Source organism: Pinus tabuliformis, chromosome Q (genome assembly GCF_031772625.1).
Source record: "Pinus tabuliformis cultivar Carrire ecotype Pingquan chromosome Q, CPIR1, whole genome shotgun sequence".
Classification (NCBI taxonomy): Eukaryota; Viridiplantae; Streptophyta; class Pinopsida; order Pinales; family Pinaceae; genus Pinus; species Pinus tabuliformis.
This window is the reverse complement of record NC_142296.1, coordinates 1,368,943,117-1,368,966,409: the sequence shown is the minus strand read 5'-3', so window position 1 is coordinate 1,368,966,409 and position 23,293 is coordinate 1,368,943,117. Positions and strand designations below refer to the sequence as shown.

General features: G+C 37.4%; 1 protein-coding gene across 3 annotated transcripts in view; it reads left to right on the top strand.

Moving 5' to 3' along the window:
- The window catches only part of LOC149225005 (alpha-1,6-mannosyl-glycoprotein 2-beta-N-acetylglucosaminyltransferase), a 247,210-nt gene that overhangs the window by 38,123 nt on the left and 185,794 nt on the right, over positions 1-23,293 (top strand). For 2 of the 3 annotated variants that reach the window (XM_089386401.1, XM_089386402.1), the window contains exons 2-7: positions 3,712-3,944; positions 11,546-11,682; positions 11,795-11,905; positions 12,113-12,214; positions 12,439-12,547; positions 12,667-12,861. In XM_089386401.1, coding sequence (XP_089242527.1) covers positions 3,712-3,944; positions 11,546-11,682; positions 11,795-11,905; positions 12,113-12,214; positions 12,439-12,547; positions 12,667-12,861 — 887 coding nt within the window. The remainder of the gene's footprint in view (positions 1-3,711; positions 3,945-11,545; positions 11,683-11,794; positions 11,906-12,112; positions 12,215-12,438; positions 12,548-12,666; positions 12,862-23,293) is intronic. The other variant, XM_089386403.1, reaches the window with a different exon arrangement.

The window sequence follows — 23,293 nt, the reverse complement described above, 5'->3', positions numbered from 1 at the left end:
GAAGGGAACATTATTTAAAGAATTTATACTGCAAAATATTTTATTCTAAACCACTCCACTGGTTCATTCACCCGAAATCAATCCGGTTCCATCCAATCTAAAGTTTAAACCCCTCTTCCCTTCTCCAAACTAACTCCATGTCTTTCTAAAATGCCATGCCCATTATTGTGCTGAGAGGCACTCTACAGCCCAGTATAGAGTAGATGTGAAGATGTAAAGTAAGTATGCAAACAATTCTAAATGTCGGCTTAATTAAAAAAAGAAGTTAAAAGTGATCGGGGAGGAGTGCAAACATTTAAATGTTGGTTCAATTAGTAATAAAAAGTTAAAGTAATAAAATTAATAATATTCAATTGTTATATTTTGATTTTGTTATTAAGTTGTGAATAGATTTTCTTACAATACCATTGGCCAATACCATGGCATATCAATAGGGCATGTCCAAAAACAAACATGTAAATGTTGGTTCAATTAATAAAATTCAATTTGTTATATTTTGATTTTGTTATTAAGTTGTGAATAGAGTTTTTTACAATACCATGGGCCAATACCATGGCTTATCAATAGGGCATGCCCAAAACCATAACTTATTTCACAACCAAAATTTTATAACTATATGACAAGATTTTTAACCATAGATATTGACTCCCACTTTACCATGGATATTATTAACTTGTAAAAATTAGGCTTTGTTATAATACCACATGACCGAAAAAATAACTTATTTCACAATCAAAATATTTTATAACAATACAAAAATATTCTTAACCATGGATATTCATCCCCACTTTACCATGGATATTATTAACTTGTAAATAGGCTTTGCTACAATACCATGGGTTAATACCATCGCTTATCAATACCATATTACCACATGCCCAAAAAACATAACTTATTTCACGATCAAAATATTTTATAACAATATGACAAGATTTTTTTATCATGGATATTCACCCCACTTTGTCATTTATATTATGAACTTGTGAAGATGGAGGGGAGAGAGAATGGGAGAGGGAGGGAGATAGTGATAGAGTTGGAGAGAGAGAGCGTGTGTGTGATGGGGGGAGAGACAGAGAGGTGGGGGAGGAAGGGAGAAAGAGGACTCAAGAGAGAGAAGGAGAGAGAGATGGAGTTGGAGGGGGGGAGAGAGGGAACGAAGAAGAAAGACAAAGGGGGAAATGTAGAGAGAGAGAGGGAGTGACAAGGGAGTGATGGTGAGATAGTGAGGGAGAGAGGAGAGTCGGGGGGAAGAGAGAGAGGAGAGTGGGGGGAAGAGAGAGAGAGAGAGGAGGGGAAGAGTGAGAGGAAGAGGGAGGGAGAGAGAGTGTGCATGTTTGGGGGGTGGATAGAGAGAAGGAATAAGAAAGAGACACAGAGATATGAATATAGATATTATATAGTAATATATAACCAGCCTAGATCCATCTTAATTTGGATCTATCAAGCACCAAGAGGGATCAAATCTCTTGAGGCCCAAACCTTTCCTCAAGTTTTGCACTCAAAAAATAGGTTTGCACCTCGTTATATTGGTTCTCTCTCGGCGCTTGATAGATCCAGGTTAATATGGATCTAGGCTGGTGGATATCACCTCAATGTGAAGGTAATTGTTTGCTGTGTGTGACGTGTCTATACTGATATCTATGCTAATTGTTTGTTCCATTGAACATTCTCACCTGCCCATGAAATATGTTAGTGCAAGTGATTTAGCGGAGATCACTTTGAGAGGAAAGCTGGTATATGCCATTAGAAATAAATGGAGTTGATATAAGATTCTAGGAGAAAAAACATTATCTATATGATTGGGATGTAGGCATAGTCATGATGAATGTTCTAAAAATAAAATGCCGGGGCCCCTCAAACATATATCAAGAATTAGAAATCACTCATGGTAGATAGAGTTAAAAACAATCAAAGAAATTTTAGAATCATACTATATTGGAATGTTCTGTTATTGTAGATAGGCTACATGTTATTAACATTAACCCCGAGTATTATGACAAATTGCAATTAATGTTAACAATGAGCTTGCTGAAAGCATTAACTAGTAAGCAGGAAGTGTGATGAAATCAGTGTTGTTAAAATCGCGATAAAATCGCGATTTTTTAACCTTGCCGATCAAATCGCGATAAAATCGCGATTTTTTCACCTTGCCGATCAAATCGCGATTTTTATACGAAAAAATCGCCTACTTTTTTTTTTGCCGATTTTTACTGAAAAAATCGCGATTTTTTTCGAAAAAAGCGCGATTTTTAACGAAAAAATCGTGGGGGCTCAGGACAGCATAGTTTTATAACTTTTTTTGGGTTTTTTCATGCAATGTTTTTTGAAAGAAACAAATAATTTTTGAGTGGGGTAGCTTAATGATCAAGTCTAGACCCTAGTATGGATATGCTATTCATGGTAATGTTAAATTCTTAAAGTAAAAGTGACATTCTCCTTAATCTTCATTTTCATCCTTTTACTTAAATTTTTAACATTACCATGAAATGACTCAGGATGTTTGAGAGTGGTTCCAGCCTCATTGGATTTCATATGGAGAAAGTAGAATTTTAGATTTCATTTAAAATTCAGCAGACTTATCAGTTTTTCAGGATTTCAGGATTGGGAGATTGTAATGTTTCCAGGTGACACCACCTGCCCGGGCTACCCCTGCCACCAGTAGAGGACGTGGTCTACCTCCTATAGCTCCTACTTCTAGTTCTTCAATGTCTAGAGCACATCAGACTCCACTGCCATTTCCACCTGCAAGGGCACCAGCATCTACATCTAGAGGGAAAGGGAAAGCTGTGGCATTTTCTCGCAAGAGGGGCAGAGGAAATCAATAGGATTAGACTTTCATTTTATTGTATATGACATTATGACATGATGAGATACATTATCATATTTTTTGTTGATATTTTGAGGCTGAGTTGGGACTCAGGAGTCAGGACTTACTATTCAGGACATGATTCAATGTTATGTGTGATTTTAGCGCTAGAAATGATATTAAACATCTTATATATTAGTTTTTTTATCATATTTATGTGTCAATGTATTTATTTTATGTTGTAGATGGTTTAGATATTAAAAAAATTGAAAAAAAATGAATATTTTTGTACCAAACGATTTTTTCCCGCTTTTTTCCGATTTTTTCCCGATTTTTCCGATTTTTTCCGATTCGTTCCCCGCGCCGATTTAATCCCGATCGCGCTTTTAACAACATTGGATGAAATCACCAATATATGTCACAAGACAACGCAATCTTTACAGAAGTATATGCTATCCATCAGAAATACCATTGAAAACAAGGTAATCTATTATATGGAGGCAGGGCACCAAAGAAATAGAAACAAATTTCAATATGCAAAAGAACTCGATGGGTTTCTGGGTAAAATGGAAATTGAAACACTTTGTTATGCACAAGGATGCCCTTTTCTGGCAGGTAGAAGTTGAATACATAACTTTATTGACAGTAAAAGGCTATGACTTTCTATATTTTATAATTATTATGTTGCTCTGAGCCAGTCCTATACTTCTACTGACAATGTTTGTCCAGTGAATAAAATAAATGGCTTTGAACATACCTACCTTGCCAGGGTAGAAATATTATATGCTGAATTTAATTTTCTTATAAGATTGATTGGAGCTGTTAATCTTCATTCTGTGTATTTGTTATCTTTTGTTCCATCTTTGTAACTATGATTCTCACTGGTCTGCTGGTACCTTTGGCAGCCTATCCATCTGGTGTCCAAAGCAATGCTGAATATCTTGCTCCTCCTCCCGTTGAAGGTGTAGCCGGTGGTGGAACTGGATATGGTTGGAATGATGTTACCCTAAAAGGACGTGACTCTTTTCTAAAAGCTATAGATCCAACAAGACTACTGACTACAGATCTCTTGCATGTTTGGGTCATGCCAAGCACAGCAACAATTGGGCATCAGGAGCCCCCAAGACCCCTAGAACCTGTAAGAATTAGATAATAGATTCTTTTAAGATGCATTTTGAAGCTATGATAAACATCTAGTTTTAGTTATAGTAAAACACTTGCTGTAGGAAGTAATTCAATAAAAGACCATTGGTCTTTGCTTCTCACTTTGAAGTCTTACCAAGTCACTATCATTTTTCCTATGTGATTCTTACCAGGTTGTGTATTTTAGTGTATATTCAATGACTTAATGAAAGTAAAAGTATAGCTAGCTTGGAAAATTGATGTGTGCATTGTTAGCTGATGGGGAAAACTCTGATTACAACTAGAATTTGCTGCCCTTCAACAGAATTTGACTTGTTTATGTGGTGTGGCATTGGTTTGATCTAATAGCTGACAATAATGTGCTATAATAAATAGCGATACTAATGATTGGGTTACAATTTACAATGGATTTTCATTTAATTGAAGTGTAAATTGGAAAATTTCAAGCCTAGGTGATTGCTGTCATAATGTTCTAAAAACCGAATTTATTTAACAGCAGGAAATTAAATTTCTGAATGTTGCATCAATTACACAGTAACTGAAAAATGAACGCCAGAGGAAATAAAACACATACACTGGGATTTCCCCTTCAAACGAGCTTTTCATTCCTTTTATCAAAGCTTACAAGGTGACCTCTGCAGACTGCTTTGAAACAGAAGCTGTACAGACAATAAAATCACCTCAAGCAGCGATGTACGGTCAGATCTGAGAGTATACAGTCTGTGCATGAAGAAAGGGCTGCTACAGCAGTGTTACAGCCTGTATGGCTTGTTATATTTGCTGGTCACATAAGTACTTTTTTCCTCGAATGTACTCCACCCATTTCCAGCTCTCTTTCTGTCTTCTTTTGTGTGTGATCTGCCTCTTCTATCTTGTCCTATATATGCTCTGAGGGAAGATAACTAATCTGCTCAATCCCAGAAGCCACCTATTTAAAACATGAGATTTATGACTAAGATTAAATCCTAATCTAAGTCATTAATGTTCTACCTTAAAGAACATTTCATTTAGATTCCTATGGTTAATACACGATAGAATAAGTGATTGCCTTTCCAATCTTCAAAGTGGTCACCAAAGAAATGTCTCAAACTGCTTCCTGCATGTGAACATTGAATTTGTGTAAGATTTTCCTATTTGAGCTACGTTTTGATTTTTGAACACTCCCTCATAGTGAGGAAGGAATTTTGCCCCAATCCAAGTCTGTCTCTGAAATTTGAATGCTTCAAACTTTTCTTTTGCTAAGGACTTGGTCATAGTATTAGCTACCTGCTGATTTGTGGGAATATATTGGAGCTGTTGTTGCACAGAATGTCTACGCACCGCGACAACAGCTCAGATTGGGGGATGTCACCTTGATCCCCAATCTCTTCGTTTAAGCTGTCTCCCAACCACAGACTAAGCGGGGTAGACCCTTCAGGTCAACGCTGGTCTACGCAGCCCCTAAAAAGTCAGCGCAGGTCTTCCCTTGGTCAACGCTCCATAAAACAGTCCAACATTTGGTCAATGCAGCCCTAGAAATGTCAACGCTGCCGAAAAAGTCAACGCTGCCCTAAATGCTGCCTTAATTCAGTCAATGCTGCCCTAATTCGTCTTTCTTCTTGCACGTGTGACAGAAGCTGCCCTAATTCGTCCTTCTTGCTTGCCCAATAAGATGAGGAGAGAGAAGATGAGTTGATAATGAATCAACCTCACTTGTACTTATAGGATTTGCTGGGATTGTGTGCCACACATTTAGCTGCTGGCCGACCTTGACAATTTGTCAGTAAATACAAATAAATTCATATCTCCATATATACTTGTCGGAATCGGATGATCTTTAGATAAATCCTACACCTCTCGACAAGAGGAATCTAGGAAAAATATCAGCTGCCATAAATAAGGTGACCCACATGGAGTTTGGCCCTAGTTGCCAATTTTAACAGTAACCTTCCCCCATAACTATTGCAAGTTGAACACAATTGTGCATGACCTTTATAAGGCACATGGTAACTAAATCTAATTTGGTCATCTCTATGGATTTGAGTTCATTTCACAATATCATCTTCTTATTTATTTATTGAGTAGGGTTTAGGTCTTTGCTTGTGGATATTGAAATTGACAAGTTAGTGCTCTAAACACAAGTTAACTATGAGTTATGCATGTTGAAGCAAACATGTGCATGAGAACATGAAATAATTGACACATTGAACTTTCTATGCTTCTAAGATGACTGTGGATTTGGAATATGGCTAGGCAACAAATTGTGTTTAACAATTCATCTGTTGAAGATTGATCAAAGTAGCGTTTTAGATGTTTTTGTTTTGTGCTTGTCAATTTCAATCTATCTAACCCGTCTTGTGCCACTTGTTGTTGATGATGATAGTTCAGACAGGTGCTTTTGCACAAGTGTGTCAAACATGTAGAAGATGTCCAAAAGCCTCTTTAGGTACTTGCTTATGTTGAGTAAGTGACTTTTGTTTCCTAAGTTTAATTTAGGAAAAACACATTAATAAATAAATAAATTAATGTTGGCTATTACGCTAAAGTTTCTAATGAAAATGAATTTAATTCATTTTAGTGAATTAGATCTAATCTCTATTGTTGATTCCAAGTGAGGCTTAGGATCTAATCCTAGACACTAGTCAGTTAGGAGATTAGGGTTAGGGATTTGGCTTAATAAAAATTATAAATTAAACTCAAGGGATAGGAAATAAAACACATACACTGGGATTTCCCCTTCAAACCAGCTTTTCATTCCTTTTATCAAAGCTTACAAGGTGACCTCTGCAGACTGCTTTGAAACAGAAGCTGTACAGACAATAAAATCACCTCAAGCAGCAATGTACGGTCAGATCTGAGAGTATACAGTCTGTGCATGAAGAAAGGGCTGCTACAGCAGTGTTACAGCCTGTATGGCTTGTTATATTTGCTGGTCACATAAGTACTTTTTTCCTCGAATGTACTTCACCCATTTCCAGCTCTCTTTCTGTCTTCTTTTGTGTGTGATCTGCCTCTTCTATCTTGTCCTATTTATGCTCTGAGGGAAGATAACTAATCTTCTCAATCCCAGAAGCCACCTATTTAAAACATGAGATTTATGACTAAGATTAAATCCTAATCTAAGTCATTAATGTTCTACCTTAAAGAACATTTCATTTAGATTCCTATGGTTAATACACGATAGAATAAGTGATTGCCTTTCCAATCTTCAAAGTGGTCACCAAAGAAATGTCTCAAACTGCTTCCTGCATGTGAACATTGAATTTGTGTAAGATTTTCCTATTTGAGCTACGTTTTGATTTTTGAACACTCCCTCATAGTGAGGAAGGAATTTTGCCCCAATCCAAGTCTGTCTCTGAAATTTGAATGCTTCAAACTTTTCTTTTGCTAAGGACTTGGTCATAGTATTAGCTACCTGCTGATTTGTGGGAATATATTGGAGCTGTTGTTGCACAGAATGTCTACGCACCGCGACAACAGCTCAGATTGGGGGATGTCACCTTGATCCCCAATCTCTTCGTTTAAGCTGTCTCCCAACCACAGACTAAGCGGGGTAGACCCTTCAGGTCAACGCTGGTCTACGCAGCCCCTAAAAAGTCAGCGCAGGTCTTCCCTTGGTCAACGCTCCATAAAACAGTCCAACATTTGGTCAATGCAGCCCTAGAAATGTCAACGCTGCCCTAAATGCTGCCTTAATTCAGTCAATGCTGCCCTAATTCGTCCTTCTTCTTGCACGTGTGACAGAAGCTGCCCTAATTCGTCCTTCTTGCTTGCCCAATAAGATGAGGAGAGAGAAGATGAGTTGATAATGAATCAACCTCACTTGTACTTATAGGATTTGCTGGGATTGTGTGCCACACATTTAGCTGCTGGCCGACCTTGACAATTTGTCAATAAATACAAATAAATTCATATCTCCATATATACTTGTTGGAATCGGATGATCTTTAGATCAATCCTACACCTCTCGACAAGAGGAATCTAGGAAAAATATCAGCTGCCATAAATAAGGTGACCCACATGGAGTTTGGCCCTAGTTGCCAATTTTAACAGTAACCTTCCCCCATAACTATTGCAAGTTGAACACAATTGTGCATGACCTTTATAAGGCACATGGTAACTAAATCTAATTTGGTCATCTCTATGGATTTGAGTTCATTTCACAATATCATCTTCTTATTTATTTATTGAGTAGGGTTTAGGTCTTTGCTTGTGGATATTGAAATTGAAAATTTAGTGCTCTAAACACAAGTTAACTATGAGTTATGCATGTTGAAGCAAACATGTGCATGAGAACATGAAATAATTGACACATTGAACTTTCTATGCTTCTAAGATGACTGTGGATTTGGAATATGGCTAGGCAACATTTTGTGTTTAACAATTCATCTGTTGAAGATTGATCAAAGTAGCGTTTTAGATGTTTTTGTTTTGTGCTTGTCAATTTCAATCTATCTAACCCGTCTTGTGCCACTTGTTGTTGATGATGATAGTTCAGACAGGTGCTTTTGCACAAGTGTGTCAAACATGTAGAAGATGTCCAAAAACCTCTTTAGGTACTTGCTTATGTTGAGTAAGTGACTTTTGTGATTTGTTTCCTAAGTTTAATTTAGGAAAAACACATTAATAAATAAATAAATTAATGTTGGCTATTACGCTAAAGTTTCTAATGAAAATGAATTTAATTCATTTTAGTGAATTAGATCTAATCTCTATTGTTGATTCCAAGTGAGGCTTAGGATCTAATCCTAGACACTCATCAGTTAGGAGATTAGGGTTAGGGATTTGGCTTAATAAAAATTATAAATTAAACTCAAGGGAGAGGAGGACACATCAAATGCTTGAGAGAGCGATTTTCTCAAGAGAGTGAGAAAATCAAGATTAGAGAGAAGAGAAAGGTGTCTAGCGAGGTGATTTCAGGAGAAGAATTTACAGGAGTTGAGTTTGTGGAGAGAGGAGGCCGAGATTGGAGAAGGCCAAGGGGCTGAGTTTTTTCCTAGCTAGGTTTGCATAAGGCAAGGATGATGAATTTATCTAGTGTGCAAGGGACCATACAGGTTGAGGAGAAGGAAGTCAAATTTGTAGGTGGAGGCCAAGTTATGTCCAGGGCCCAAATTTCCAGTGGGTTGAATTCTTCAGGAGGACAAAATTCCCAGGGGTCAGCTATTGTGCTGTATTTTTTGTGTATTCTTTGAGGGTCATTTTTCCTGTTAGGGGGGCCCTAATTTTCCCGAGTAATAGAAAAGTGGAGGAGAATTTGTTGGGAAAATTTCTGCTGTGTTTTGTGATTGATTTTATTAATTTTTCTGCTGCAAATTATTTAAGTCGAATGCTAGTGTATTTTTTATTTAGTAGTTTTTAGATAAAAATATTTTGTTGGGGTGTATATTTTTTTGGGTGTAAAACAAATTGTTGAGAATATTAAATCAGATTTGGTATTGAAAGAATAACATGGTATCAGAGCACTAAAACTATGTGGAGAGAGAAGATCGATTTGTCACAGTGGTTTACAACAACAAAAGATTTTTTCCGACATTTATTTTTTTCCTGGGATTTGAGTATTTGATTTGAAAGGTGTGAGAATGGCTGCAATAGGGTTGAGGTTTGATGGCTGATTGAAGGGTGCATCAAGTATAATCCTTGGAAGGAGAGGACAAAATTAGTGTTGATGGAGAATGGGATTTGGGAGTTCACAGATTAGCAACTCAACCCTCCTACTAATGCTACACAACTGGCCATCCATAACCAAAAGGATGCGAAAGCTAGGAGAATCATTTGGGACAAGGTGAAGGATCATGTGATCTCTCATTTTTGTAGAAAGAAATCAACCAAGGAAATGTGGGAGGCTCTAACTAAGTTGTATCAGAGTGACAATCACAACAGAAAAATGGTGTTCAGATAAAAGCTTAAGAACACCAAGATGTCTAGGTCAAGCATTTTAGCATCTTATCTCACTAGGATAACATAGGTTCGTGATGAGTTGGTTGTAGTTGGGGAGTCTGTGTCAGATGAGGTGCTTCTGAGGACAACCCTAAATGCCTTAACAAAGCGACAGACTCACTTTATTAAGGGTATTGTGGCATGAGAGAAGCTTCTAGACTGGGAGGTTGTGGGATGACTTCATCCAGGAGAAGATTTGGGAGGAGTCTCTACATGGTGGTTGACAGAAAGGTGATGATGAGAACCTTGTCCTTGTGAGTTAGGAAAGTAAAGGCAAAGGGAACCCCAAGAAGAATGCGGAAGAGGGGAGTTTGTATTCTGCAGGGGTAAGCTGGGGGTGGTGTAGAATACCTTCCTTGCTAGGAGGGAGTGTTACTAATGATAGCTCGGACAGGTGCTTTTGCATAGGCTAGGTGTCGAGCATGCAAAAGATGTCCAAAAACTTCTTTAGGTACTTGCTTATGTTGAGCAAGTGACTCTTATGATTTCTTTCATATGTTTGACTTAAGAAAAACATATTAATTTATTTATGTTGGCTTTTAAGCTAAGGTTTCTAATGAAAAATGAATTTAATTCATTTTGATTTTAGTGAATTAAATTTAATCTCTACCATTTATCTCAAGTGAGGCTTAGGATCTAATCCTAGCTACTCAACGCCTAGGAGATTAGGGTTAGGGATTTCTCTTAATGAAAATTATAAAAGAAGCTTAAGGGAGAGGAGAAAGACACATCAAATGCTTGAGAGAACGATTTTTTCAAGAGAGTGAGAAACTCAGGACTGAAGAGAAGAGAAATGTTTGCAGCACGCTGATTTTGGGAGAAGAATTCAGAGGAGCTGAGTTTGTGGAGGGAGGAGGCCGAGATTGGAGAAGGCCAAAATGTGTGAGGGGCCGAGTTCTTTTCCAGCCAGGTTTGTCCAAGGAAAGGAAAGCGAATTTCTCTAGTTTGCAAGGGGCTGTACAGGTTGAGGAGAAGGAGGTCGAATTTGCACATGGAGGCCAATTTATTGCCAGGGCTGAAATTTACAGTGGGTCAGATTCTTCTGTAGGTTGAAAATCGAGGTTCTATTCTGCTGTATTTTCTGTGTATTCTCTAAGGCTCATTTCCCCTGCTAGGGGAGCCCTAATTTTCCTGAGTAATATAAAATTGAAGGAGAATTTGTTGAGCAAATTTATCCTATGTTTTGTGACTGATTTTCTATTAATTTTTCCGCTGTAAATTATTTAAGTTAAATACTAGTGTATTTTTTATTCAGCAATTTTCAGAAAAAATAATTTGTTGGGATGAATATCAATTTCTGGGTATAAAATAAATTGCTGAGCATATTAAATCAGATCTGGTTTTGAAAAATTAACACTTGTTTGTCTTCTTTTCCATCATTCGCTTGAGCTAGACAACCGTAGGATGTCATTTTGGTTTGGCAATTGGTATTGCGAAAATCTTGTCCAGCCAATGCAGATGATGGTTATAGTCGAGGTTTTATCTTTGCATCATGTACCATTAAGTATTAATTTTAAGAGTGCCAGGGCTGAAGGATTTGTTAAACTGAAATGACAATCTGAAGAGTTTTAAATTTTTTTGTTTCTCATTTCTTGCTTTGATGTTGTTCTTGATCTGACAAATTTACTTTGATTATGATATGCTTTGTTCTAAATTAAATTCCTTCCACTTATGCAGATATCCATGCTTGTAGCAAGGAATGAGAGAGAAAGTGTACAGATTGCTTTGCGGCCAAAAGTTTCTTGGGCTGGCGATGGCAATGCAGGAAATTTGCAAGTTCATTGTTCGGATTTATGTTCTAGTTCTGGTCAGAGGTGAGCAAATTATATTGAAATTGAGCTTATTGTATTTTGGTTGTATTTGAGATCATATTGATTAACATTTACACCCTATGAACTGCAAACTTTGTACAATGGCTCTAAACAGGCTTGAAGTTGGGAGATGTTTGACTTTAAGACGTGTGGTACCAATTCTTGGAGTACCTGATGCACTTGTCCCAGTGAGCTTACCCAGTGCACGGATTAGCTTGCTTCCTGGGCAGATTTCTTTTCCCAAACATTTATAGTTTCTTGGCCCTCAACTGTCTTTTACAAAAAATCTTTTAGCAATGCTGTGTTTTGAGTTTGAGATGTCGTTGAGATATTGTTTTTTTCATGCTGGTTCCTGATGAAGCTTAAAGTTGATTGCATGTGTAGATTGTGTAATAACTGTGTTCCTGACTTAAAATGGACTTACTGTCTTCAGAGAAACTTCTGCACTGTGGGTTTCGGTTGATGTTCCTTCTGCACAACAACCTGGGGTGTACGAGGGGGAAATCTTCATCACCGCTGTGAAGGCTGATGCAGAGTAATACTCTAGCTTTTTCAATCGCCTTCTAGAGGTCAGTTGGTACTGTAGGCAGTTAATGTTTGTCAATACAAGGCTAGTGTTTAGGATTGCTTGTTTATGCCTTGTACAGGGTTATAGGAGTCTTGTATGGTCCATCTTCTGCTTCCAATCTTCAGGCTTCTTGTGAGATATCTTTTCCTTAAATTAATGATTAAAGAGCGATTGAATATTTTTCCTTGCAGCTCTACAGTGGAAGAAGTAAGTGACATTGACAAACATGAAGTTAGAAGAGGTTTGGAGGAGAGTCTTTCTATAGCTGAGTCTTTGAATGAAAAAACACAGGAGGAAATGGTGAGTCGTATGTTTTTTTTCTTAATTTCTTTGATGCCTTTGAAGAGTCTAGCTACAAAATTTGATGCTTTTAAATAATTGCTGTTGACCTTTTATGATCCATACACTTTTTCTTTCAGTTAGAAGGACTAAGAGCAATTACTATTGGATTAAGAAGGCTCCTTCAAGCACCATTCCTTTCTGCTTCCAGTGAAAATGGCAGCATGGACATGGACGGGGACGGTCAAGAAGCTTCTGTGATACGTGTGAAACTCAGCATTACTGTTTGGGACTTTGTCTTGCCAGTGACTCCCTCTCTGCCTGCTGTCTTCGGTGTATCTTTTCAATATTTATAAATACCACTATCAGCTATTTTCTTTAATCTGGTTTCATCGGAGAGTGCTTGCTTTTGGGGTCTTGCAAGCATTCTAATGTTATATGCATCCACATTGTAAACAGAGTTCCTCCTGGTTTTCCATATCAGAGAGATGCAGAATTTTTACTGTGTCCAGACTTCAGACACTTGCATGGTCTTTTGCTGTATATTGCAATATTCTCTGGAAGCAAATTCTTTCTTGGGATCAAAATATTTAGCTTGGCTAATGCTGATCCTAGTTCTCTGTCTAAGCCGATTGTATGCTGTATTTTATTTTATACTGCACTCTATATAGTATATACTATATATAGAGTGGCAATTATTGGTCAACTTACTGTTCATTTACTTCTAGCACTCTAACTGAAAAGGCTGTCACTTTAATTTTTTCCGTGTTTCAAGGCTTTACTGCAGTGTGCACTTGTATTCAAGCTCTTCGTTATTACAATTCTCCATTTCAGGATCTAATGGTGTCATAAGATACATTCTTCTATCACACATCTTCTAAGGTCTTGGCTATTTAGATATATTTCAGAAATGAAACTTATTCGCAGTTCATTCAGATCAGATGGGTTATTTTTGGGGAGATCAGGATTCATAGAGTTTGTTGCCTGACAGGAGATAGAGATGGAGGAACATTTCATCTTTAGATGCCTTGCCTATTATATGTTTTGAGGGATGTTTCATGGCCTATATAGAGAGTCTTGGGTGTTCCTCGTTACGTACTTTCACCATCTAGTCCAGAGGTGTTTGGACTTTTATCTTTGAGAGGTTATTAGTTTTAGACAATGGACCTTGCAGCTCCAGGTGTATGAGGTTGATTGGTGCCTTATTACAACTTATCTAAGCCATTGGTGGCTTCATGTGCTTAGTAATTACGGCAGTCATAGACTTGGCCAGTGGTAGATGCATTTGCTAGTATTGCTTATTGTGAGAGACAATGAAATGACCTAGGTCCTTGTTCATTGGCCTTGCTATAAAGGGTCAAGTACCATTCCTCGTGCCCAACTCAGATCTTGTGGACAGTTACACATTGCTAGTTACCTTTCTTCATTGATAGACACATCATCCATGGATATCAGGAGGGTTACAAGTTTACAACTACGAGTTATCATCCCCTTGGGATAACATAGTTGGATCCTCTTAACCCAGGTCACTATTGAGAGGATATTATTAGGCTTAGCTTTATTTCTTTCATGATGATTGATAGAGATGTTGGCACCTCCTCTAATTTGGACACTGACCAAGGTCTTGTCTCTCATGACTTGATCGACTTCTTTTGCTATAAGGGTGTTTCTTCTTATAGAGTTTTCATCTCTACTATATGCTTAGGGCTTACATGTTTGGGTTCATCCCGTATTAGTTTTTTTTGTTTGTTATTGTTTGGTTGGGTTGTATCTCTTGTTTTGTGTTGAAGTTTCTTAGTTATTTATTTTTATTCCATCTTGATTTGTTTCTCGTGTTTAGAGATGCTTTATTACTATTGTTACGTTTTTTTAAATGAAAAATATGACTTACATTAATATAAAATAGTTACAAAAAAAATCAAACAAGGGTAGAAGAGTATTAAAAGCTGTCTCATATTCTTTTCTTCACCACTATTGAAGTGTTAATAAAACAATAATAGGTTGGATCATCAAGCTCCTTGGCATCTATGATGAATGTATAGCCTATAGCTAACATTTACATATGTAACTTCATTGTCTTGACATGACGAAAGGTTTGAGATGAACTGACTCATTGACAAACACGTACTTGTTTTTTAACCTGCAAATAGTGAATAGAATGGTGACTCTAATGCAATGCTAGATTTGAGCAGGCAGAAAGAACCAAGTAGTGAGCATCCGCAAACAATGCTGGTCACTGATGAATTATCCTTTGAAAGAAGATTGAATGCTAAACTTGGACATACTAATGCTTTTTGGCAAACTCACATTGCTAAAGAATGTGCTTTAGCATTTGAGGATGGCCACAAACTAAGCACAATTATCAAGGAGTCCACTTTTAGCTATGTGAGCTTAGTTGACAAACTTTGATATATAACCAACCATGCTAAGACCTGAAGCTTGTAGTTGAGGTGCAACTACTAACAATCAGGTAGTCCACTTTTAGCCAAGTGAACTTTAGTTGGCAAAATTTGGTTTATAATCAACCATGCAAAGACTTGAAGCTTTGTATTTGAGGCACAATGATCACAAATTATGCAACCTACAAATCCACTTGTCATTTGGAACCATGAATATTTACAAAGTGTTTATAAGTGGGGTCAAGATATGCTTTTGGTGAAAATAGCATAAAGCTTCGTGGAGTGATATTGTTGAATTTGTTTCACAAACCTCCAACCCCAATCTCATTAGAAAGGGCCCTGCATATCAATATTCATCTTGAGAAGACCCTCAAAAGGAATTGTCACATTATGTCCTTGTAGTAGGTTTATTAGAAGACAAAAATGTTTTTTGACAATCCAACACCCTCCACCCCTTCCAAATTCGTGGTGCCAAAATCCCATAACTCCCTCTAAAAGGAAATGCAACTCTTATTAAGTGTGTGAGCCTAGAAATGTAGAAGCTCTACAATATATTTAATATTGATTGTAATGGGCTCAACTTCAAATAGAATGCTAAGAAAAATCCTATTTTGTAGGGATGCTTGATCAAATGCTCCACTTAATTAGTGGGAAACAAACTTCTAGGCCTCCCAAATACTTATGCAGATGAGTGACCCAAAGATTTGGAAGGAAAAATCACCTTGGTATGTAAGCAAATGATAAGATGAAAGGATATGGTGGTGCAATAAAATATAATATGGAGTAGAGCTCTCTAAAGACCTTACTACCCATTGCGCTACAATATTGTTCCCTTGGTATGTCACGTCAATCAAAATAAGTCGCCACCTCATTTAGGCCTAATATCTATGTCCCAAGGAGCCATAGGGAGTTTGTGCTCACCACCATCCTTCTATCAAAGGAAAAACTTGAGAACTTTTTCCAATTTCATGAACAGTCTTTGTGGAGAGGTATCAAGACACATAGTAGATGTGAATCTTGCAAAATCCTTGATGTAAGAATTAGGTTACCTTCAAAAGGGAAATATTTGAATTTCTAGAAGAGGAACTTTGTCTAATGCTTTTAGAGGCACCAATACCACTTTATTTGTGGTTGATAGACCAATACCAAATGGAATTCCAAATTAGCAAACAATCATGCCAAAACAAATAAAATCCTACATAGCGGGAATCCATGCTTATAGATCATCAATACTGACAAGTTGAACTTAGTTTTCTGCTCATTGTTAAATGTGCTGGAGGCAATATAAGAGTGATCTAGACAATCTGTTATAGCCCTAACCAACTCCTGATCCATCTAGATTGATAATGGGAAATCATTTGAAAAGTGGTTGTTCACCATCTCAGAGTCATCAGGAAAGGAAATGCCCTAAAGTTTTCCTTGCACCTTACTCACTTCCAACAATTAGCTTAGAGCATCAACTATATATATATATATTTTAATTGTTGATACTCTAGGTTAATTATAAGGGGAAAGTGGACAACTCTATCTAATTGTAAGATGCAACGAGATGCATATTGTATGTAAACTATTCATAGAAACAAAAGCCAAGGCATTGAAGAAAAGAGTATTCACCATAACAACAGAACAAGGACCTAAATCAAGGCATTGTAACATATAGTGATGAAGGACTATTCAACTTTGTCACAAGCCTTATTAAAATCCACCTTAAAGAGCAAAGAATGTTAACCTGTCTCTTTGGCTTGATGTCTTTTTTTGTTTCATAATGTCTTCGTGTCTTTCCCAATTCTTGGAATTGTCATCTTTGATGATACGAGATGATATGAACTTTTGAGTGCTTGCAATTTCGGTTGTTGTCCCAGAATGGCTTAATGAAATTCAGAGTGAGTATGCAAAAGATCTAGAAATGTTAAATTTAGGTATGTTCTATGCTTAAGAGCAATTTACTTCAAATTTCTTATGAGCCCAATATCAATTTCCAGATTAGCAATCACATCAGCATGATAGTAAAATGCAGATAGAACATAAACATAAATAGTAGAAGACAAGCCAAGACAAGAGGACACAAGATGTGGCACCAGCCAGGAACAACCCCAATGTGGGGAAACCCTTGATCAATTCTTCTTATATTCTTCAATAATTCAGCAGAGTGAGAGATAGTACAAATATACAATTCTGATATTTTATGACAGCAACAACAAACCCTAACCAACAAAGTCAAAGATGGTCAAATAGGTTAGATTCGACCTCCAATCAGTTTGGTCATCAACCCAAACAACTCGGCCTCCAACAACAAGGAGAAGCAGCGCCAAAACCGTCCAAAGATCAATGTAAAACTTCAATCAACTGCAGTCAGCCCTAACATAGTCAACGCTGGTCAACACAGGGTCAAGGAGGGGTCCAGAATGCTGCCTGGAACTACGACCTGCCTAGGAGAGGCAGCCTAACCCAATCCACAGTCAAGGAGAGAAGACGCTGTCCAAAAATGCAGTCAAAACCCTTCTGCAACTTCAGTCAACCTCTAGTGAACGCTACCCTAACAAAAATCAGAATTTGGCCTTCCACACGTGTGAGAGAGACAGTTTCAGAAATGCGTTCCCAAACAAGAGAGAGAAGGATGAGATGAGATGATGAAATGAAGCCATGAGGTCTCCTCTTTTTATAGCAACGTTGAGGTTAAGTTGGGGGTGAAAAATAACTAATTTCGTTGTTGGCCGACCTTGACTAATTGTCAAATATATAAATAAATTCATATCTCCATGAATACATGTCAGAATCGGATAATCTTTAGATCAATCCTACACGTCTCGGAGAGAGGAATCCAAGAAAAATATCAGTTGTCCAAAATAAGGTGACCCACATGGAGTTTGGCCCTAGTTGTCAATTTTAACACTTCCTCTCAACTAGGGAGAACTCCATCTGCTAATCCATTTGTCTGTCGGTACTATCTCTACCATCAATGCACTGCCCTGCACTGCTCTGTTGAACTGTGAAGAAGAAGAAGTGATCGAGAATGTATCATACCATTCTCTATTGACCTGAAGTCAGTCCCAGATAAAAGAGTGTCTCATACTACTCTTACTGATTCGAAGTCAGTTCCAATAAAGAGTGTGTCATACCACTCTTACTGACCCGAAGTCAGTTCCAATAAAGAGAGTGTATCATACCACTCTTACTTACTCGAAGTTAGTTCCAATTGATCCTAGGTCAATATCATCCTAGCATAGGGAGTACGGTAGTACACGATGCGTCCATTGGTAATACTATGGTCCCTATCCTCATTTCCCTACTCATTAGCTAGATGAGAGGTACTTCCCATGAGTCCCAGACTGCATGGGTAGGATGTCTCAGCAAGAGAAGGATGAACCACTCATCCTGCCTACATGTCACCACAGGGTATCACAGGGGAAGGCTGAACCACTCACCCTGTACACAGCGAACCATTAGGGGAAGGCTGAACCGCTCACCCTGTACACAACGAACCACTAGGGGAAGGCTAAACCACTCACCCTATGGTTGCTCATAGCTCCAAGAAGTACCCCAAGCCCCCCGGAGCTCCTAGAGCTCAATGTCCATATCATATAGGACCCTCATAAGAGGGTCCCTCCACGACTCTTAGTCGTTCTCGGAAAGTCAAGAATTTGATCTTTACTAGGGGCTTCGTCAGAATGTCGGCGACCTGCTCATAAATCCCAATGTGATGGAGCCTTATTGCTCCCTGTTGTACCATATCCCGGATAAAGTGGTCCCTAATATCGATGTGCTTGGGGCGATCATGAAATACAGGATTCTCTGATAATCGGATCCCACTCTGGTTGTTGTAGAGGATCATAGTGGTATCCAACACATGTTAAAACAACTTCTTGTCGCACAGAATGTCTAGGCACCGCGACAACGGCTTAGATCGGGGGCTGTCACCTTGATCCCCAATCTCTCTGCTTAAGCTGTGTCCTTATAGCAGGGTAAGGGGGGTAGACCCTATGAAAAAATGGAATGAAGAAGAACTAGTTGGGAACCAACCAGTTCGGGAGACAGTGAAGCGATCAAGTACTTGATTAAGATTTAGCAAGACTTATAGGATTTGATTAGATTTTAAACGATTGATACTAGTGCCTTATGGAGTCAACGATCTTGCTAGGGAAATTAAGACCAAGTAATCAATTAGCAACTGCTGCTTAGATGAATGACTATCTTATATGAAATGCAGATCCTAAAGCTAATGTGAGATGCAAGAATCTTGGTTAATTTTAGTTAAATGCCTACTTAAATGTGAATCCTTCGATCCTTTCTGTGTTGAGCCTAATTTCGTAGTAATTGGCAGAGAGAAGATAAGGCGAAGCACACTAAGGTGTGATTAACGATACCTCTCCTGAAAATCTAACATACCCGGTGCCTCCGGCGTTGCAGAGAGCTGTGGCTCTGACTACTTCAAGGTCACCATTAAGTACTATTAAAAGCAAGGTTCTCAAGCAAAGATGGATGGATATCTATCTCTCTAAAGATGAAGTTAGATTCAAGGATGAGAAACACTTGTGTCGCAAATTCCCTTAATCACCAAAATAAAATGCTCGCTTTATTGGATGAAGAGTTAAAAATAAACCCTTGAAAATATTACAATTAAACCACAAGCTTATTTCAAATCTTTTCGATACAATTATAGCTCAAAGAGAACAAAAATTTCTTCACAAATTAGTATCAGATGCTCGAAAAACACTTAGTTTATGACAGTGTTGAAAATATCGGTATCGGCAAAATATCGACAAGGATCCAGAAAATATCTTATCGGCAATATCGGCAAAAATATCGGCAAAATATCGGCAAATATCGGCAAGCATAAAAAATATTTTTTTTTTCAAATTTTTAAATATAGCCGATATTTTGCCGATATTTTCAAAATATCGCGATATTTTGCTGATATTTTCCGATATTTGCCGATATTTTGAAAATATCGCGATATTTTCTTGGCGGTATATCGTTTTGCCGCCGATATTATCAACAGTGGTTTATGAAACAAAAGATATGCATTTTATCACAATTCCATGATAGAGTACTTAATTTTCAGAAATTAGTTTTTAGGACAACAGTAAGAAAAACTTTATGACAACAGCAATATGACAATGAAAACAGTAAGCTATCAATGATATCTTTATGCCAAAAATTTACCAAAAATTTTCCAAACTTTCCCAAATGAATTATAATTTTTTTTAGCTTGTTATGATGTGCTTTCCAGAATTATATCAGATCTGATATACTTATTACAGCCAACAATTAAAACATGAAATAATCCTAATGATGAATGCCCAACTCAAGAAATTAATTCCTTAATGTACTAGACAACTTAAGGATTGATTTTAGGCTAACCCACATGAAATTTTGCCATTGTTATATTTCAGACTTCAGAAACAGAATTATTTAGAGATAACAGTCACCCAAAATGTAGATCTAGGCCAAATCATTGATACACATCAAACATAAATGACTTATTAATGTATTTAACAATTTTTTTAGTTAATTTCAAACCACTTAGATGCATTTTTCATCGAATGGTATATGACTGCTGTAGCAAACAGTGAGGAAAAAGATGGTTTAGAGATCAAACCCTTAGGCCCTAGGCATTAAAGATCACTTGCCCAAGTTGCCAAAAAATTTTCAATATCTAAAACACAATTTTTTACCAAATTTTCTGCAAAAACCCACCAATGATTAGTTTTAGAAATTTAAATATTCAAATTAGAAATGGAGCACGGGGAATCTAGGGCCAATGAGAGCTAGCACATCGCCAATAGAACTAGCGTTGGGCTAGGAGAAGGTAGATCTGGGCTTAGGAGCCCCAAAACTTGAACCCTTGTTCTGAAAAAAATTACTTTGCTTCAGATCTTCAGATTTATTGCAAAATCTTTAGTGGCTGGCCCTGCAAAAATATTTGGGACAAGATATTGCCCTCCAGGGCCTAGATTTGTCTCAAAACCCCCAGATCTGCTTGAAAAAAATCTTAGATCTGAAGATTTACTTGGCTAATATCCCAGATCTATTCTTGCAAACAATCTTTGAGCCCAGATCTTCCCCTCCAGGGTCTAGAATTAGCTCAGATCTGAAGATTTTCTTGGCTGATTTCTTAGATCTATTCCTGCAAACAATCTTTGAGCCCAGATCTTGCCCTCCAGGGTCTAGATCTAGCTTAGATCTAAAGATTTTCTTGGCTAATTTCTCAGATCTATTCCTTAACAAGTGAAAAGGGAAAAACCCAATATCCAATATGTACAAAAATAGAGAAAATCCCAAAAACCCAAATGTTAAAATTCAAAATTATGTTACAAAATTTCAAATTTACACAAGTAACTAACAGATCTATACAAATAATTTACAGATCTACCAGATCTGAGGAGTATGAGTCTAACTCCGCTCCCAGATCTGATAATCTAAGGCTCTTAATAACCAGATCTATCAAAATTTCCACAAAATATTTAAAAGATTTTGAAATTTTAGAGAGGTACTAGCCCAAAAACACCCTGCAGAAAAAAGATTATCGTCAGATAAATCCTGAGGCTTATACGAAGTAGGCTCTTTAGAAAATATGTGTTGAGAGTTGGCTGGTCCAACCGAGGACTACCCCAAACGCTCAATGAGAACCTAAGAGATCTTCTGCAAACACTAAATCAACCATCAAATCAAGTAGAGAAATAGAACGACAATAATATTATGAAGAAATAGAGATACCTGCTACTTCAATCAAAATTAAAAATGTCACCCTAGATCCAACAAACTAAATAAGGTACTTGTATCCAAATTATTCGAAGAGAGCTATTGATTGATAGTTTTCACATAATACTAAGCAGAAATTAAAACAATGCTACCATAAATTCATGAAGAGGAACACTACAGCACGTTGAAACCCCAAAGACTTTTGCATTAATTCATAAAAAAAGTATATAAGAGAGCTTGAGAGCTTAGTACACAATTGAAAAATCGGATGATACTGAATGACAAATGACTTTCTATTTAAAGATAAATCCTCCAACAGCTAGTTTGAGTGATCCTTGTCAAAGCAATCTCGACCGTTGATGAAGATCAAAATTTCTTTTAATCTCATCTGTCAAAATTTTAAATTCTTGAGGAAATTCGAATTTTTCAATTAAATGCATTTTAATTAACTCAAAAATGAAAATTTTGAGTTAATTTTCTAAAAAATTTGACTTTGACTTAAACCCTAGGGACCAAAGGCTTAAAATTTAGCAAAATAATTAATTTACCTTAGTCTCGGGACTTTTTAAAATTTGAATTTTAAGGACCGACAAATTTTTCCTTTGGAAAATTTAAATTTACCTAGGACCGAGAATTAATTAAATTTCTGGCTTAGGATTTTAATTAATTTTGGCTAGAAAATTTAATTAATTAACCTATGAGGGGATAAATTTATTTTTCCAACCCTCAAGACACTTTACATCATGATTTTTACATTTTTTACATCTCAAGGGGGAAAACCCATCTCAAAAGGACCCTTTGTGACACAAATATAATCCAGCAGACCAAACAATTTGTAATAAAATAACCTAACCAAATAGTTAGGATTATTCTCAAATCACTTTTACATAGACTCGATCTAGAACACTAGGACTCGCTCAAGATCCTAGTGACAAAATCCATTTCGACTTTCAGGTAAGGCTGAAGGAAAACTCTGTCGACCATTCGAGAATGGATCGGTGAGACAAAAAACCTCCCGGAATGTAAATCGTCACCAGAAAAGTAGGTTTACCTAGGCAATTACATACACGACATGGATCTGCTGAGGATTATTTACACTTTACACATGCAGAAAGGGTTTGCAATATAACATGATGATCAGGTTGATGATGATAGATGAACGACACGGACATGTAGATCAGGCGTCATCTCTTTTGCGAAAAAAGGCGCTGTACTGCTATGGTTCATTGACACGTAGTGGTCAACACAACTCACTCAAGAGCTTCCTCAACCAGACAGCTTCACAGGAGGCCATACTCGCAGCTATGTATTCGGCTTCAGCGGTGCTTAGAGCAACCGACTTCTGCTTCCTGCTCATCCATGATATCGAAGCAGAACCCAAAGAGAAGCAACACCCAGAAGTGCTCTTGCAATCCACCACACTACCTGCCCAATCAACATTGGAATAACCATGTAGCCTCACATCTTTGGCAGCGTGTCTCAGTCCATGAGTGATTGTATGCCGAAGATACCTCAGAAGACTTTTGGCACCAGTCCAATGTGAGTGATGAGGCTTAACCATATATTGGCTCAACGTGTTGACTGCAAAACATATATCCAGACGGGAGTTCACCAAGAACGTCAATGCTCCTATGAGTCAACGATACTCAGAAGCATTTTCCAATTC